The following is a 15,910-nucleotide window of genomic DNA, read 5'->3' on the forward strand; positions in this document are numbered from 1 at the left end:
GCTAAAAATGTGTATTTTAGACGTAAAGTGGGGGTCTCAGAGTATTGCCAATAAGGAAAGTATTTTTTCACCTCCCTAAAGACGTCTTTGTTTTTGTGAGTAGCTAAACTGTAGTTTTTAGTTTTATTACAGACGAGAGGGTGCGCAGTCTGTCCTGCGGCACAAGGGATCATTAGTGACATAGCGTTAGGGAGAACTCATTCTAAAGCCACGGACCAGAGCTAGACGTTACACCAGTGACGCGTGTGTGTGTGTGTCACATGATCCAAGATGGCGGCGCTTACGTCCTTGATGCTAAAGTCGAGAGCAGGTATAAATAAGCAAATAAAACGTACTTTCTTTGCATGAAAGACGGACCATGCAGGAGCGTCGAATTGCTCTTTAATCAATGTATTCTGTGCGTATAACTGACTTGTTGTTTTACCAAGGGTTTAGATTATACCTGAGCAGGGAATACTAACTGTCCGCAGAAGTGAAGTCGATGCATGTGTCTTTCATCTCAGCACAGCAATTATGCAATTAAGCTGTCAAATGTTGCTCACAATCTGTTTTCAATGGCAATATTACTGTATGTTTGTGGATACATCTCTTTCTGTATAAGAAGTTCGCATAGGAAAAGCACAAAACAGTACAGTCAACAATGATACAAGCCAGGTCTTCTACTAATAGTATTTAAATCCAAGAAAGCTCTGTCTGGCGTGTTTTCATCAGGGTCCTTTGTACTCATTTCATTGAGACATTAAATTAGATATGTAAAAGCATCATAGGGAAAAGCTCAGTCAGAAATAAAACAGTTACAGTGAGTAGACAGGTCGGTAGACACTTTAATCTTTAAATTGTAGGGGGAAAGTGCACAATGCCCATTGCCCACCGCCTCTCTATTTTCAGTGCATGTCTTCAGTGTAATATTTCAAGTTCCACACACCTATGGAAAACTGTCAGGGTTGCAAAGTTTGGCACAACAACACCTAGTTTACTTTAGGCTGCGATGGAATTGAACATGACCTGTCAGTAGTTTCAGGTTTGCTGGTGCCTTGCCAGTTCTCTGCCTGTGAGGCGCTGAGGTTTGCCTCGAAGAAGTCCGGTGGTAGCAGCAAAAACCTGGGAGGAAAGAGCCCTGGTCGGCGATATGGATTCAAGAAGTTGGATGGTAAGTGTGTGTGAGTGAGTAATTTGACAATATAGTGGAGTAGAAGTGTATATATGCTCACAACGGTTGCATCTGCGACGCGACGTGAGCTTGTATGTCTGCTGTTAACCGGAAGTGTCCCGCAGATAATGCTACAGTAAAGTCTTGCGGAAACAGGTGGATAAACAGACAGTATACAATACATAACAAAACAATATTTATACAGACATGGCAAAAAGGCATGGCATGCATTATTTGAACAGGGGAAGAATGTCCTTCAGAAAAGTACCCAATTTACAGATTTTCAACATAGATGGGTTAAATAGTACCGTGGCTGGAATTTATGTCTACAATTCATATTCATGGATGTCATTCTTATAGCACTTTTCTAAGCAAGTTGCGAACTCAAAGCGCTTTACAATAATACATTCTACATTTCGAAGTGAAGCGGCGAACAGTTGACGCCAGCGTCCTCACTTCCCACCTCAATGGTGCCAAGCTAACACCGACGACTCATTGGAGGCTGGTTAAAGACTGTTTTTACGAAACAGCACTTCCAACACTGTCGATCCGAAAAACACCCAACAAGACTATTGCTCTGTTAATGCGGTCCTCTGACCTGCGCGGAAATAGTGAGTTGGCGCCATGATGACGATGGCGACGACTAAAAAACTAGAAGTAGTTTCTCCATCCGGTGGATTATTTTTCATTTCGTCCTAGAAATGTGTTTTAGGCGTGTTGTGGGTAGAGTGGGTCCACTAGCTTTCAACTCGCCACAGGCACTGTTGTTTTGGTGAGTAGCGAAACTGTATTTGTTAGTTTTAGACCAGATGAGAGAGTGCACAGGCTTTCCTGCCGACGCACCGGATGGTTACTGACCAGTGCTAGGGGAGGATAAGCTTGTAGATCGTCTGTTTTTGGTGTAAAAATGTGGCCCGGGTGTACAGTTAACTCAAGTCCGTTTCACCAAAACTAGCCATTTCTTGGTGCCAACTCAAGCCCAGATAAGTGATTTTTCTCATATTGCCGTTGGGGGAATTGTTATGAATCCTCTTCTGCCCTATAGGGTGTGCCAAATGTAGTTCTAAGAGCGGCCATTTCTTGGGTAAACACAGCCTTACAGTACACAGGTGTTCTGATTAGACTATAGCATTAGTTCTATGCAATCAAACAATTGAAACACCTGTGTTTTGACCCAAGAAATGGCCGCTAAGGACTACAATGACGTAGCCGCTGGCACACACTATAAGCAATAAAAGTAATAATATTAAACAAATTATTGTCATCACTGAACATTTAATATCTTTTTACAAAATATTGTGTTTTACAAGACCTGTCATCTCGAATATGAGGGCGAGAGAGATGCATACACACTGTATAATTCTTTGATATAATTTTGTCTGACCCACAATACAAGATAAATGAAATCGTTGAGAATCTAATAGATATAAACAGTTATGATTGCCACTCTGTGGATTCATCTATAGGTTATCACACTATGTGCTACCAGATTTTCCCATTGGAAAATTAACACCTGCTATTTCACATTTAACCAATATTTTACCAGTAGTTTAATTTGCTTTCAGATGTTGACACTGATAGGTCCTGTAGTTGATGTCAATCACATCAGACTTCTGCACTCTTATTTATAAAAATAAAAAGATTGCATACCAATGACAATAATGTGTTTTATATACTGTAAATATTTAGTGTAAATGACAAATGTCAAATGAAAATATGGTGGTCTATTTTTTGTATTTATTTAATTGATGTTTGCCATGATTGTTGGCTTTGGAAAATGTCTGAAAATAAGAAAGGAGGGTGTTCTCTTCTCTACCTTTTTTTTACAGCCTCATTGTTTCATTATTAAACAATGAATGAGGTGATATAATTTATTTAAGCTATAAACGTGTGAGCACCAGATTTCCCCAGGCTTACATTTGCGCTAATCATCTTTTCAAAAGCCCAGTAGCAATCAGATGCGATTAATGTGTATTGCATCAATGTCTACAGAATTATATGATGATAAGTTCAATAAATCATATGAACATATCAGATATTAAAGGTGGAGAGTACATGCACACAACCCGATAATTAAAACGGCAGGAGCCCGACAAAAAGAAAATTATAACCAAATTAAACAAGAGCCTGCACGCTGCAAACTGATCCCTTGTGATTTTTCCTTTTATCAGGAAGACGATAATACATTTGGCATTAGGGAGCACTTTGCAGTGTTAACTCATCACATCTCATTGTACACGTGTGTTGCCATGGGTATATGAGCATCTTGATAGCAAGCGCCAAACGTCTGTTGCGAAACAGGTGTCACTAATCAAATAGCAGGTGTTCATAATTAAATAGTCAGGTTCGGTGAGCTGAGTTTATAATGTGCCATTTGAGAAAATACGAGAAACACAGGAATTCTTGTTGTTGATGTAATCGTGCTGTACATTAGGGCATTCACGAATAGTGATTTTTAGTATTCTAATTATTCAACCTCAAAGTATTCGAATATTCGACATTCAAGTATTAAGTAAGCAGGAGGCGAACATTGTGAAAATAGCCGATCTACAAGCTCACCGCGAGGCGTTGTGAGCTTGTAGATCTGCTATTTTCACAATATTTAGTTGCGGAGCCGAGTCACATTACATGTAATACTTACAATTCCAAGTGCTTGTCAGGGTGGGGGTCCCCAGCTCAAATATGTTTATTTTGGGGGTCACGGCCTAAAAAGGTTTGAGTACCCCTGGTATAGAGCATTAACACATTCATTCACCAAAATTAATGAAAAAAAAAAAAAAAAAAGAATATTCGACTTCGGTGAACAATGTCGAATAGTGACTTTGATATTAGAATATTTGGTGAATGCCCTACTGTACATTGCCTCCAGAAAACCTGTAAGTCATTAGCTAACTTCACCCTTTCTCTTTTTCTCGCCAGGAAACTTTGCCCATGCTGGCAACATCCTTGCGACACAGCGTCTGATGAGGTATCACCCAGGAGCGCATGTAAGTGTTTTAAGTTGTTGGTAATTGAAAACGACAATTAGGCCCGTCACAATTATTACATAATTTTCTAATCACCATTATTTGACAATATCACAATTGTTTTGTTATAATCGTTTCCATGTTGAGAAATTGTTATACATTTTCAAAAATAGTGGAAATAGCCGATCTACAAGCTCACAACGCACCATGCCGCGTTGAAGTATTAAGATGTCAAATATGTCAGTCTTTTCTTTGTATATAGGTTATGAGTCATATCTGCCATGTGCAACTTAAAAGCCTAAAAGCCAAACAGAAATGTAATTGTCAACAACAAAAACACAACTAAATCGTCAATCGCAATTGGACCCGATCGTCACAAGCTACATAATTTCGGCGACACAAAAAAGGAGAAAATCAACTTTATTATCGCCCCTTTATCTGTCCCAGCAACACACTCTCGGATCTATAGCACCAATAAACAGGACGTTCGCGAGATTTGCCGTCAGAGCCGGCGCCCACTTAGGAAGCTATTTGTAGGCTTTGTGTATGACTCTAGTGAGGGGTTTTCAAAGTGGGTGACGGGGCACCCTGGGGTGCCGTGACAGCAGTCCAGGGGTGCCGCGAGACAATTGGATAATATTTGGAATGGACACTTGAAAAAATATTTAGTATCATATTAAACTTGAAGTACAAAGTTATTTTCAGTCCGTTCTAACCAAAATGGCTATTATCTCAACGTTTTCCTCGCAACATAATCACTAAAATATCGTCACTGTCGGGCAGAAACCTTGTATCTCCAAGTTTCTAATGTGTACGTCTTTTGCCCTGCTTCATCATACAAGACTATCGCACACAACTAGTGAAAACAGCCGATCTGCAAGCATCGCGAGGCGTTGTGTGCTTGTGGATCTGCTGTTTTCACTAGTTAAGTACATTTTTTAGATGATAAATACTAAACGAACGGTTTTGGACAGACAAGGTTTCCACCCGACAACGACGATATGCTATAAATATAAGGTGCTGGGAGTGAAAATTATAATGTAGGGGCGGCCTTGGATTAAAACAAATATTTATGGGGTAGTGGGAGAAATATGTGAAAAAGGTGTTCACTTCCGGCAGAAAGCGTGAAAATTTGCACCTAGGGGTATTTTTGTGCGCTGAATTCAAAAATTGACGGTCCCAAGCACTTTTCTCAAATTCACTCTTCTCTCATTCACTTACCATAGGGTTAGGGTTAGGAAAAAAAGACCCCCCAAAAATCTTCTTTAAGTAGCATGTGAGGGGTCTATCTAGGGGGTTTTCATGATTCTGAATCCATTCCAAGCATTTGTTTTGCACAAAAAACATTCCTTGGGCAAGAAATGGACCGCACAAACTATGGTTTAGTGATGAGTCATCACTTTTCAAAGTTTTGTTGTGTCCATTTCTCGGAAAGGAATGTTTTTCGTGCAAAACAAATGCTTGCAATGGATTCAGAATCCCGAAAAACACCTAGTTTGACCCCTCACATGCTACTTGAAGAAGATTTTTTGGGGGGTCTTTTTTCCCTAGTATGGTAAGTGAATGAGAGCCACCAGATCCCATGGGAAAAGTGCTTGGGACCGTCAATTTTTGAATTCAGCGCACAAAAATACCCCTATGTGCACATTTTCACGCTTTCTGCCAGAAGTGAACACATTTGCCTTTTTTGTTACATATTTCTCCCACTAGGGTGCCCTGAGACAAAAAGGTTTGGGAGCCCTGCTCTAGTGGATCCAATGAGGTTGCACTATCTTCATATATAAAAAAACAAGAATTGACACAGTCAATATAAAATCTGGTGGAATGGTGTGGTGAAAAGTCGGGGACTTTGAACAGTCTATCCATAATGATAATGAGTGGGGCGTGAACGGAGTAATATTATAAGTAATGTTGCATAGTTGTTTTTCATAGTTGGGTTTTATCTAGCCTACAAATAACTGTGCGATACATTGTTTGCTTAGATTCACTCAGCCTTTTATTGAAGTATTTTGGGTGATTTGTTCCTTTGTAATAAATTGCACATTTGAAGTTACTGGTGGTGTTTCCTATCATCGATGTTGCATAATATTAGAATTCACTGTCGGCTTTATGTGAAAGTAGCTAAACCTTTTCAATAAATTGATAAGTATTTACCATTTACAACATACGTGGCCCGTTCTCCACGGCTAATGTTTACTGTAATACACGGGTGGCGTTTCCCACCTTGTGAGGAAACGTGGGATAGAGAATGGCAAGAGCTGGTCAAAAACACTATAAAGTTGCAATAAGGATACAGTCTTTAATGCATGTTTTAGAATATTCTAGTTTATGTCTGCCAAATAGTATCTATATAGTTCTCACATAAATTCGTTAGGGTTAGGGGTGAAACAAAACATGTTGTGTGTACCCCTCTGCTTTTGTGTTCACAACACAGCTACATATAAAAAGTAAGACAGAGGGTCAATGAACACCTCTGTGACGTTGGCACCCCATATGTTGAAAACATATATAAAAATGGTGTCATTCTTTGGTGCTGAAATTTTAAAATTTGTGCTGGTATCACTTTTTAGTTATTCTACAAAACACCACTGTTGTGCTCCTATGTTCTACCATTATCTCTATCGCCCTCTGCTGGCCATACCACTATAATGCTGCTAAATCTGCTAATTCATAACCATATAAATATTTATATATATAAATATATAATTATAAAAACACCATTGCACAAATTACAGCACATCCAGCACTAAAGCACGAGACCCTTTTTCCACGATTTGGAGCCAAAACATTGGGGGCAAGGCTCAGCAAAACTATAACTTGAATATCTCCAAAATTCTACCAGCACAAATTATAAAATTTACGGCACAATTCAGCACAAATTCAGCACTAAATAATGACACCATTTTCATCATATGGGCTGCCAACTTCACGCAAGTTCAATGAACTCCTCAAATGAATGCCATATCCCTCAGAATCACTTGATCACTGTAACAAAAGGTAGGCTACATTACAAGACAATAGAGCCTGGCCTGTTGGAACAGATATGCTAATAATCAAATTCACTGTTCCTCTCTTTCTAAACACCAAGACATATTCTGCCATGCTTTTCCTTCACAGGAAATACAAAAAGGCACCACGGTCGTATTTGCATTTCAATTACAGTTGCCTAATGTGTTCTGTCTGTGTGTCAATATGTGGGGGAGGTATTGATGAGTACTTTTACTTTTTGTACTTTACGTACGCTTGGATACATTTACTCGAGTACATTTTAATTATTAGGTACTATTACGTAACACAGCATTGAGCAGGTAAATGTTCATGTGCCATTAAGCAGCAATCAGGTCAAAACACTTAGTAGAACACACACAGTGAGTATGTCAGGCATGTTGGAATGGTGTGGAGGTTGGAAAACAACAGGTCGCCATTGAGAGGGGACTGGAATTATTTCAGCCATTGACAAAGTTCAAGCATCATGACTTCACAATGTCAGGTATCTTAGGAAAAGGCAACGTAGGCCTATATCATTTTGTTATCACATAAGAGCGATGCACTTAGCTAAATATAGCAGTCTTTCATATTTTACTACTTTGAGACCTGACCTACCTACAATACAGTCCAGTCGGTGGCGGTAATGCACCTTTAAGGTTACACCAACCACCAATAAACCCCAAAGAAAAGAAGAAGCAGCAACCAGGAAGACCAGGCGATGCTTTTAAACACATTTGTATTTGGAAAAGTATATTGAGATGAAGATGATGATGACTGCTCAATGTTCCCATAATGCTTTGAATGAACGTGACAAAGTGAACATATAACTGACTGACTATTGTGGGATGTAATCTGCAGTAGACGCCTGTGAATGTCCTGTCTATTCCTTATATTATTTACATTTTCCTGCTTTAAATAATAATTATGTGCAACTGTGGTGTGGATGCTTATAGACATACAGCTATGATACCGAGTTAGCATGTATTTTGTTGTGAATGTATTTTTTTATTTATTGGGGAAAAGCTTCCGTTACATGTAGGCCTACTGTACTGTACCTGTTTCCTATTTCCAATACTTTTACTTCTACTCCACAATACATCTCAGATCCAAATATCATACATTTACTCCACTACATTTACTTGAAAACTTTAGTTAGTGCTGATACTTTTACTTGAGTATAGTATGTGAGTACTTTTTCCACCACTGGTATCAATAAACGAGAACTACTATTCTATCTCTTTCTCATAATGCCCAAATGTAATCCTTTGTTCTGCTGTCATAAGCCCACGTTTGCCAATAGTCTTCAGGTGTTAATGGTCAGTTTCTAAATAATTCACACACAGTAACTGTGTGAATTACTGCTCGAAACTGGACATCAACACCTAAAATAGCTAACTGTAGCTATGCTAAGTGCTTTGTGTAACATGGGTCTCAGTGTTTGTGTAACTTCGTGAAGGATCATCTGACTCTGATAATAAACCACAATCTACAGGCTCAACCACCTCGCATTGTGAGCTTGTAGATTTTCATAGATTGGCAAAAATAGAGTTGGATCACGTTTTATTCCAGTAACCCAGTTGTTTAGCCTGCAGCTAGCGCTAGCTAGCGTTAGCCGTTAGCCACTAATAAACAGTCATCCAGAATAGTCTAATAAGTCAACTTTCCGACGGCAAAGGAACGATTACATTCCATGTGTCCTTCTGATAGATTTTTCCCCCTGGCTGTCATTCCTGTCAATGTTTTATTGTCCAAAAAAAAACGCTCTGGACGTGGATACTGTTCTATTCAATGCTAAGCTAACTCAACAACAAAGGAAAGGACCGCAGCATTTGAGGAAGTCACAGACGCCTCCAGGCAGGAAGCAAGCGGATCATTTTTCCCTCCAAAGCCAGAGAAGAAGAAAACGGGATAATAAATAAATAATAGATTAAATCATTATTAATTGTTCATTTGGAACATACGTGGCATTACATTAACGGAATAAATACCGGAATAAATATCGCTAAGTAATGGAGTCTCTATATTACCGCATTTGGCTACAAAGGGCTAATACAGGCTGGCTAGGACTAGCATGTTAGCCATATTCTGGGAGGACCAACAAAAATATGTCACGATCTCTCACATTAATTAAAAAAAAGTCCTATTTACATGCAGAGTGGCGTTTATGTGAAATGTAGCCTAGATATTTTGAGATGCTTTTGTGGCTTTATCACATTTTAGTGAATTGGGTCGCCGTTTTATTCCATGAGTAATTGTGTATAACATGCCTGCGTTAGCCTGCAGCTAACGTTAGCGTTAGCCGTTAGCCACACATCCAGAATAGTCTAATAAGTCAATTTTCCAACGGCGAGTGAACGATTGCATTCCGTGTCCTTCATGGATTTTTTTCCCCCTGCCTGTCAATGTTTTATTGTCCAAAAAGAAAACGTTCTGAACGTTAAAACTAGATAGTTGTACGATCATGACAATGTTGTCAATGCTAAGTCAATGCTAAGCAGGGACAACAAACATTTGAGTACTTTTGCCAACACTGCTAATTTCCCCCATAGCCTGGTTCTCGCCCCATTGTCTGTAAGGGCACTCCTGGGGTACTGTCCTGCGATTGGCCCTTAGCTCTACCATGTGACATGAATAGCCTATCCAGAAGAGGTAATCAATGGTCGTCAAAGAAAGTGAGGTGATTACTGATCTGGTTTCCACCAGATAAAAACTTTGTTCTTACCTTTCTCATATTTCCTCCTCTCGAAGGTGGGGATGGGAAAGAACAACACGCTCTATGCCCTGGAGGACGGCATAGTCCGATTCACCAAAGAAGTGTACGTCCCCCCGCCGCGCAGCCCGGAGGTCTGGAAGGTCATCACCAAGCTGCCCACAGGCGCCGTGCTCTACAAGACCTTCGTCAACGTCGTGCCCGTCAAACAGGAGGGCAAGTTCAAACTGGTGGACATGGTCTAAGCCCCGAGCGGACCGCCATGTAATGGGACACTCTGTGGACTTGTGTTGGGATGGAGGACATTTTTTGGTTCTGTCAGTAGACTATGGCATGGGTCTTCAACAGGGGGTCCTCCAAATCTTTGAGTGATAGAAAGTTATTTTCTCCTTTTTTATATTAACCACTTGCAAGCTCACAACGCCTTGCGCTGCAAGGCGTTGTGAGCTTGTAGATCGGCTATTTTTGGCAAAGAGCTTTGACGTAGAGGGGAAAAAAGAGCAGACTAAGTACAGAGTGAAAGGTCAAGTTTATTAAGTATTGACGGTTCAACTGGTTAAATATCTGAATACACAAATTGACATGAATCCAAAATACACTGACGATTGTGCTGTCAAACAATGAAACTATATGGAGGTTGTGGGGGGTCCCTGCTTCATCTCTCTGTCAACTAAGGGGTCCTTGGCCTGAAAACGTTGAAGACCTCTGGACTATGGAATGCGTGGAACTAGACTGTGCATTGATGTGACTCGGGACCCAGCAAGGATGTTTCTGACCGTTCCACTGAAGAGAAATCACGCTGCAGTATAACTTGTTCGGCTGCAAAGTTATTGCAAAACTATTGTAATGGGACTGCGTACGTGTATGTATTTATGTACTCAATGTCTCGATACAATTATGTGAATACATCAGCAGCAATGTCTCGATACAAGGTGAATACATCTAGCCTGGCATTAGCCAGACTGATAGCGTGGATCACTCACGCGTTCCTCTGCGGTATTAGTCTAGACTTCGGACCATAGGATGCGAGTATGAGAAATCGCAAAATGACTGGGCCAATCAGTGACTGCGTTTCAACAGAACAGTGATTTCTCACAATCGCTTCCTATGGGCGGAAGTCCAGAAATGATAGCTTGGAGGAACATGTGAGTGAATCCATGTTATCAGTCTGGCTAATCACAACACAAGTTCATGAAACTTCTTACGATCTCTAACTCAATATCTGACATGGTGCAATGTTGTGGTCATTGTGTGCTACGAGGCACGTCTCAGCAATGCATACCTCTAGATTAGCCTTTTTTAATTAATGGTCAGCACTCAAGAATTGATTCAATTGGCCCATGTCTACAACAAACCATTCTTCTTTATTTATGGCATTTTTTTGTGTGGAGGTTTTTAATTAGTCCACATTACATTTTACTCACATGCTGTGTCACATTACAACATTGTAAGTTGTATTATGTAAATACTGTACATATTCAAGCATTTTGAATATTTGACATTTGACATGTGTACAGTGATTGAGAATCCTTCCTCCTCGACAAGCCAGCTTAAAGTACAGTACGTGTCTGCCTGCCTGGAATCCAGACTTATTCTCTACATTCATCTTTTGGATTTAAATCAATTTGGATTCAGGCTACACTTTCTGCACCACTGAGTGAATGCCATTACAGCATCCCCTGCATTCACTGATTTGTGAATTTGGGAGTGCCACAGTAAAAAGTGCATTTCTTTAACCAACCACTGGATGTCTCCTGTGTGCTTTATGCTGTGTCTAGACTCCAGTCTGGCAATGGATGTAAGTGTGACTCATGGTTGAGACAAACTCACTATTGTCTTGATGATAACTTGGCATACAGTTGAATGGAATAGCTGCTTACTTGCTCACCAGTAAGCAGCTCATTAAAACAACTATATATACAATAAATGTACCCCCATTCGTTCCGGATGGGGACCCAAATGGATTCGGGTCCCCATCCGGAATCAATGGGGGTTAATTTACTCTAATCAGTTTTTTGCCTTAGGAATGCGTCAAAAACCCAAAAATATTATTGAACTCAAGTCTTCAGGGCGTGAATAATCAATAGTAAAAAAGTCATTTTGGGGGTGAACTACTCATTTAAGTAAATGTACTTTACTGTTACTTTCCACCGCTGACCACATGTGAAAAGTTCTCATCAGGGAAGGCAATGGGAACCGTGGTATTTCAGCGGCTGGAGGTATGCAAGGGAGTGCGGACAGCGCCTGGTACATGATGGGAGTGGGAAGGCTGTCATGAGGAAGCACAACTGATAAATGTGAGGCGTTCGTGGCAGGTTGAGAAGCACTAGTGTGCACATAGTTGGCATCCTGATTTAGACGGGGAGGAGGGAAATGCTGTAGGGATAAGGGAGTGGGGAGGCCCTGCTAAGCTCATCACTATATACCTTGATGGGCTAAAGATATGTTCCTAGGATAACTGGTTGTTTAAAAGTCTGGGCTATACTGTAAGGACACACACTGGTACGTTGAGAACACAGAGAACCGGTGTGTCAGAACTGTTCCTTTCTCCCTCAAAGGACAACTTTCTTTTACAACAAGGGTTCATATTTTAGATGATGTAATTAGAAAAAAGAAAAGATTCATTTACTGCTTTCTATTGTTTGAGATTCTTTATTTCAGTGTATGGGGGCATGCGTACAAGTGGCTAAATGTCTTTTTAGACACAATAAGCCGGTGATTTCTTTATTACTATTTACAGTAACACTACTAGCCCTCATAAGTCACATCTGCCCATGGAAGATTGCGGTGCATCTTGGGAATGGGCTTATTGTATCTAAAAAGACATATTTAGCCACTTGTACGCATGCCCCCAACCACTGAAATCAAAATCATTAAAACCGCTAAAACGATAGAAAGCAGTAAATGAAAACATTTTAACTCTTTTCTTTTCTCAAATGACAATCTAAAATGATTGTTGTTCAAAAAAAAAAATACAACTTTTTGATGTAAGACCGTGTATAACAGGGTTCTCAAAGTGGGGTCCTTGATGGGGTTCCAAGCAGTTCCCCAGAAAAATGAGGAACAGTTTAACCACTTCTCTTGTGGTGGTCCATGGCACAAAATACATCAATATCAATTTGGGGTCCTTGACATGAATTTTTTGAGAACCACGGGTGTATAAATTAAGCAGTAGTTTACTTCTTGAGGAACAAAATGGGTCATGGAGTTCTCTAAGTCACCTGCCTGGAGTTCATTCTTAAAAGTCAATTAAGGTAGTACTGTACATGCAGTACATCTTCAAATTATAATGAAACAAAAACATATCTAGACCAGTTTAGCTCAGGGCACAGTTGAGTAAGGTTCTGTGGTTAGTGTTTAACCCGAGTTAAAATGTATCACTGTCATTCTTTTGCATTCAAAGCAGTGAATGTTGGTGACTCGTTCAGCCATAACATTTTAAGCCCCAATGATAACATATATTTCCTATTGCAACATAAGTATCATTGCTATATAGTGTTAAGAAACAGGGGTTGTCTCAGTCCAGGAGAGAGTACTCCTTTGTCAGCTTCGATTTGAAAGTGTTTTAGCTCATTTTTTCACTAGTTAAGTACATTTTTTAGATGATAAATACTAAACGAGCGGTTTTGGACAGACAAGGTTTCCACCCGACAACGACGATATGCTATAAATATAAGGTGCTGGGAGTGAAAATTATATATTGGATTAAAACAAATATTTATGGGGTGCCCTGAGACAAAAAGGTTTGGGAGCCCTGCTCTAGTTGGATCCAATGAGGTTGCACTATCTTCATATATAAAAAAATCTTTGTTCTTACCTTTCTCATATTTCCTCCTCTCGAAGGTGGGGATGGGAAAGAACAACACGCTCTTTGCCCTGGAGGACGGCATAGTCCGATTCACCAAAGAAGTGTACGTCCCCCCGCCGCGCAGCCCGGAGGTCTGGAAGGTCATCACCAAGCTGCCCACAGGCGCCGTGCTCTACAAGACCTTCGTCAACGTCGTGCCCGTCAAACAGGAGGGCAAGTTCAAACTGGTGGACATGGTCTAAGCCCCGAGCGGACCGCCATGTAATGGGACACTATCCCCATTCTGTGGACTCGCGTTGGGATAGAGGACATGTTTTGGTTTCCGTCAGTAGACTATGGCATGGGTCTTCAACAGGGGGTCCGTGACCCCTAGGGGGTCCTCAGAGTTACTACAGGGGGTCCTCCAAATCTTTGAATGATAGAAAGTTCTTTTCTCCTTTTTTTAATATTAACCACTTGAACTGTCAGTGTCCATATTCTGAGAACTTTTGCCAAAAAATAGCAAATCGACAAGCTCACAACGCCTCGCGCTGCGAGGCGTTGTGAGCTTGTAGATCGGCTGTTTTTGGCAAAGAGCTTTGACGTAGAGGGGAAAAAAGAGCAGAGTGAAAGGTCAAGTTTATTTAGTTTGACGGTTCAACTGGTTAAATATCTGAGTACACAAATTGACATGAATCCAAAATACACTGACGATTTTGCTGTCAAACAATGAAACTATATGGAGGTTGTGGGGGGTCCCTGCTTCATCTCTCTCTCAACTAAGGGGTCCTTGGCCTGAAAACGTTAAGACCCCTGGACTATGGAATGCGTGGGCCTAGACTGCATTGATGTGACTCGGGAGTCAGGACCCAGTAAGGATGTTTCTGACCGTTCCGCTGAAGAGAAATCACGCTGCACTTGAGCAGTATAACTTGTTCGGCTGCAAAGTTATTGCAAAACTATTGTAATGAGACTGTACAGTATGTGTATGTATGTACTCAATGTCTCAATACAATTATGTGAATACATCAGCAGCAATGTCTCGATACAAGGTGAACACATCTAGCCTGGCATTAGCCAGACAGATAGCGTGGATCACTCACACGTTCCTCTGCGGTATTAGTCTAGACTTAGGACCATAGGATGCGAGTATTAGAAATCTGAAAATGACTGGGCCAATCAGTGACTGCGTTTCAACAGAACCCTATGGGCGGAAGTCCAGAATGATACCTTGGAGGAACGTGTGAGTGAATCCATGTTGTCAGTCTGGCTAATCACAACACAAGTTCACAAAACGTCTTTGGATCTCTCAGTATCTGACATGGTTCAACTTTGTGGTCATTTTGTGCTATGAGGCACATGTCTCAGCAATGCATACCCCTAGATTAGCCTTTTGTAATTCATGGTCAGCACTCAAGAATTGCGTCAGTCGGCTAGCTAGCCCGTGTCTATACAACAAACCATTCTTTATGGCATTTTTTTGTGTGGAGGTTTTTAATTAGTCAACATTACATTTTACTCACATGCTGTGTCACATTACAACATTGTAAGTTGTATTTTGTAAATACTGTACATTACATATTCAAGCATTCTTTTGAATATTTGATGTTGGACAGCAGCACGTGTAGTGATTGAGAAACCTAACTCCTCGAGGAGCCAGCTTAAAGTACAGTACATGTCTGCCTGCCTGGAATCCAGACTTATTCTCTACATTCATCTTTTGGATTTAAATCAATTTGGATTCAGGCTACACTTTCTGCACCACTGAGTGAATGCCATTACAGCATCCCCTGCATTCACTGATTTGTGAATTTGGGAGTGCCACAGTAAAAAGTGCATTTCTTTAACCAACCACTGGATGTCTCCTGTGTGCTTTATGCTGTGTCTAGACTCCAGTCTGGCAATGGATGTAAGTGTGACTCATGGTTGAGACAAACTCACTATTGTCTTGATGATAACTTGGCATACAGTTGAATGGAATAGCTGCTTACTTGCTCACCAGTAAGCAGCTCATTAAAACAACTATATATACAATAAATGTACCCCCATTCGTTCCGGATGGGGACCCAAATGGATTCGGGTCCCCATCCGGAATCAATGGGGGTTAATTTACTCTAATCAGTTTTTTGCCTTAGGAATGCGTCAAAAACCCAAAAATATTATTGAACTCAAGTCTTCAGGGCGTGAATAATCAATAGTAAAAAAGTCATTTTGGGGGTGAACTACTCATTTAAGTAAATGTACTTTACTGTTACTTTCCACCGCTGACCACATGTGAAAAGTTCTCATCAGGGAAGGCAATGGGAACC

At 40.5% G+C, this 15,910-nt stretch overlaps 1 protein-coding gene across 3 annotated transcripts; it reads left to right on the forward strand.

Moving 5' to 3' along the window:
* The first annotated feature begins 265 nt into the window (after positions 1–265).
* Positions 266–13,871, forward strand: mrpl27 (mitochondrial ribosomal protein L27). 3 transcript variants are annotated; one of them, XM_080747916.1, is made up of 4 exons: positions 266–310; positions 1,022–1,150; positions 4,070–4,137; positions 13,658–13,871. In XM_080747916.1, exons 1-4 carry the CDS (start codon positions 271–273, stop codon positions 13,862–13,864), a joined length of 444 nt encoding a protein of 147 aa, XP_080604042.1. In that variant the 5' UTR covers positions 266–270; the 3' UTR covers positions 13,865–13,871. The 3 variants fall into 3 exon arrangements, with proteins under 3 accessions (XP_080604042.1, XP_080604041.1, XP_080604043.1); XM_080747915.1 differs by lacking the exon at positions 13,658–13,871 and adding an exon at positions 9,853–11,542; XM_080747917.1 differs by lacking the exon at positions 13,658–13,871 and adding an exon at positions 9,853–11,542 and having other exon boundaries at positions 280–310; positions 1,016–1,150.
* Positions 13,872–15,910: the final 2,039 nt, after the last annotated feature.

Source organism: Nannobrachium achirus (genome assembly GCF_963921795.1).
Source record: "Nannobrachium achirus genome assembly, chromosome: 18".
NCBI lineage: Eukaryota > Metazoa > Chordata > Actinopteri > Myctophiformes > Myctophidae > Nannobrachium > Nannobrachium achirus.

Excerpts from the sequence above, each read along its gene's own strand:
- mrpl27 (XM_080747916.1), top strand. The coding sequence starts at position 271 with ATGGCGGCGCTTACGTCCTTGATGCTAAAGTCGAGAGCAG. Across the intron at positions 311-1,021 it reads GATGCTAAAGTCGAGAGCAG|GTTTGCTGGTGCCTTGCCAG; the intron begins GTATAAATAAGC and ends CAGTAGTTTCAG. Across the intron at positions 1,151-4,069 it reads TGGATTCAAGAAGTTGGATG|GAAACTTTGCCCATGCTGGC; the intron begins GTAAGTGTGTGT and ends TTTTCTCGCCAG.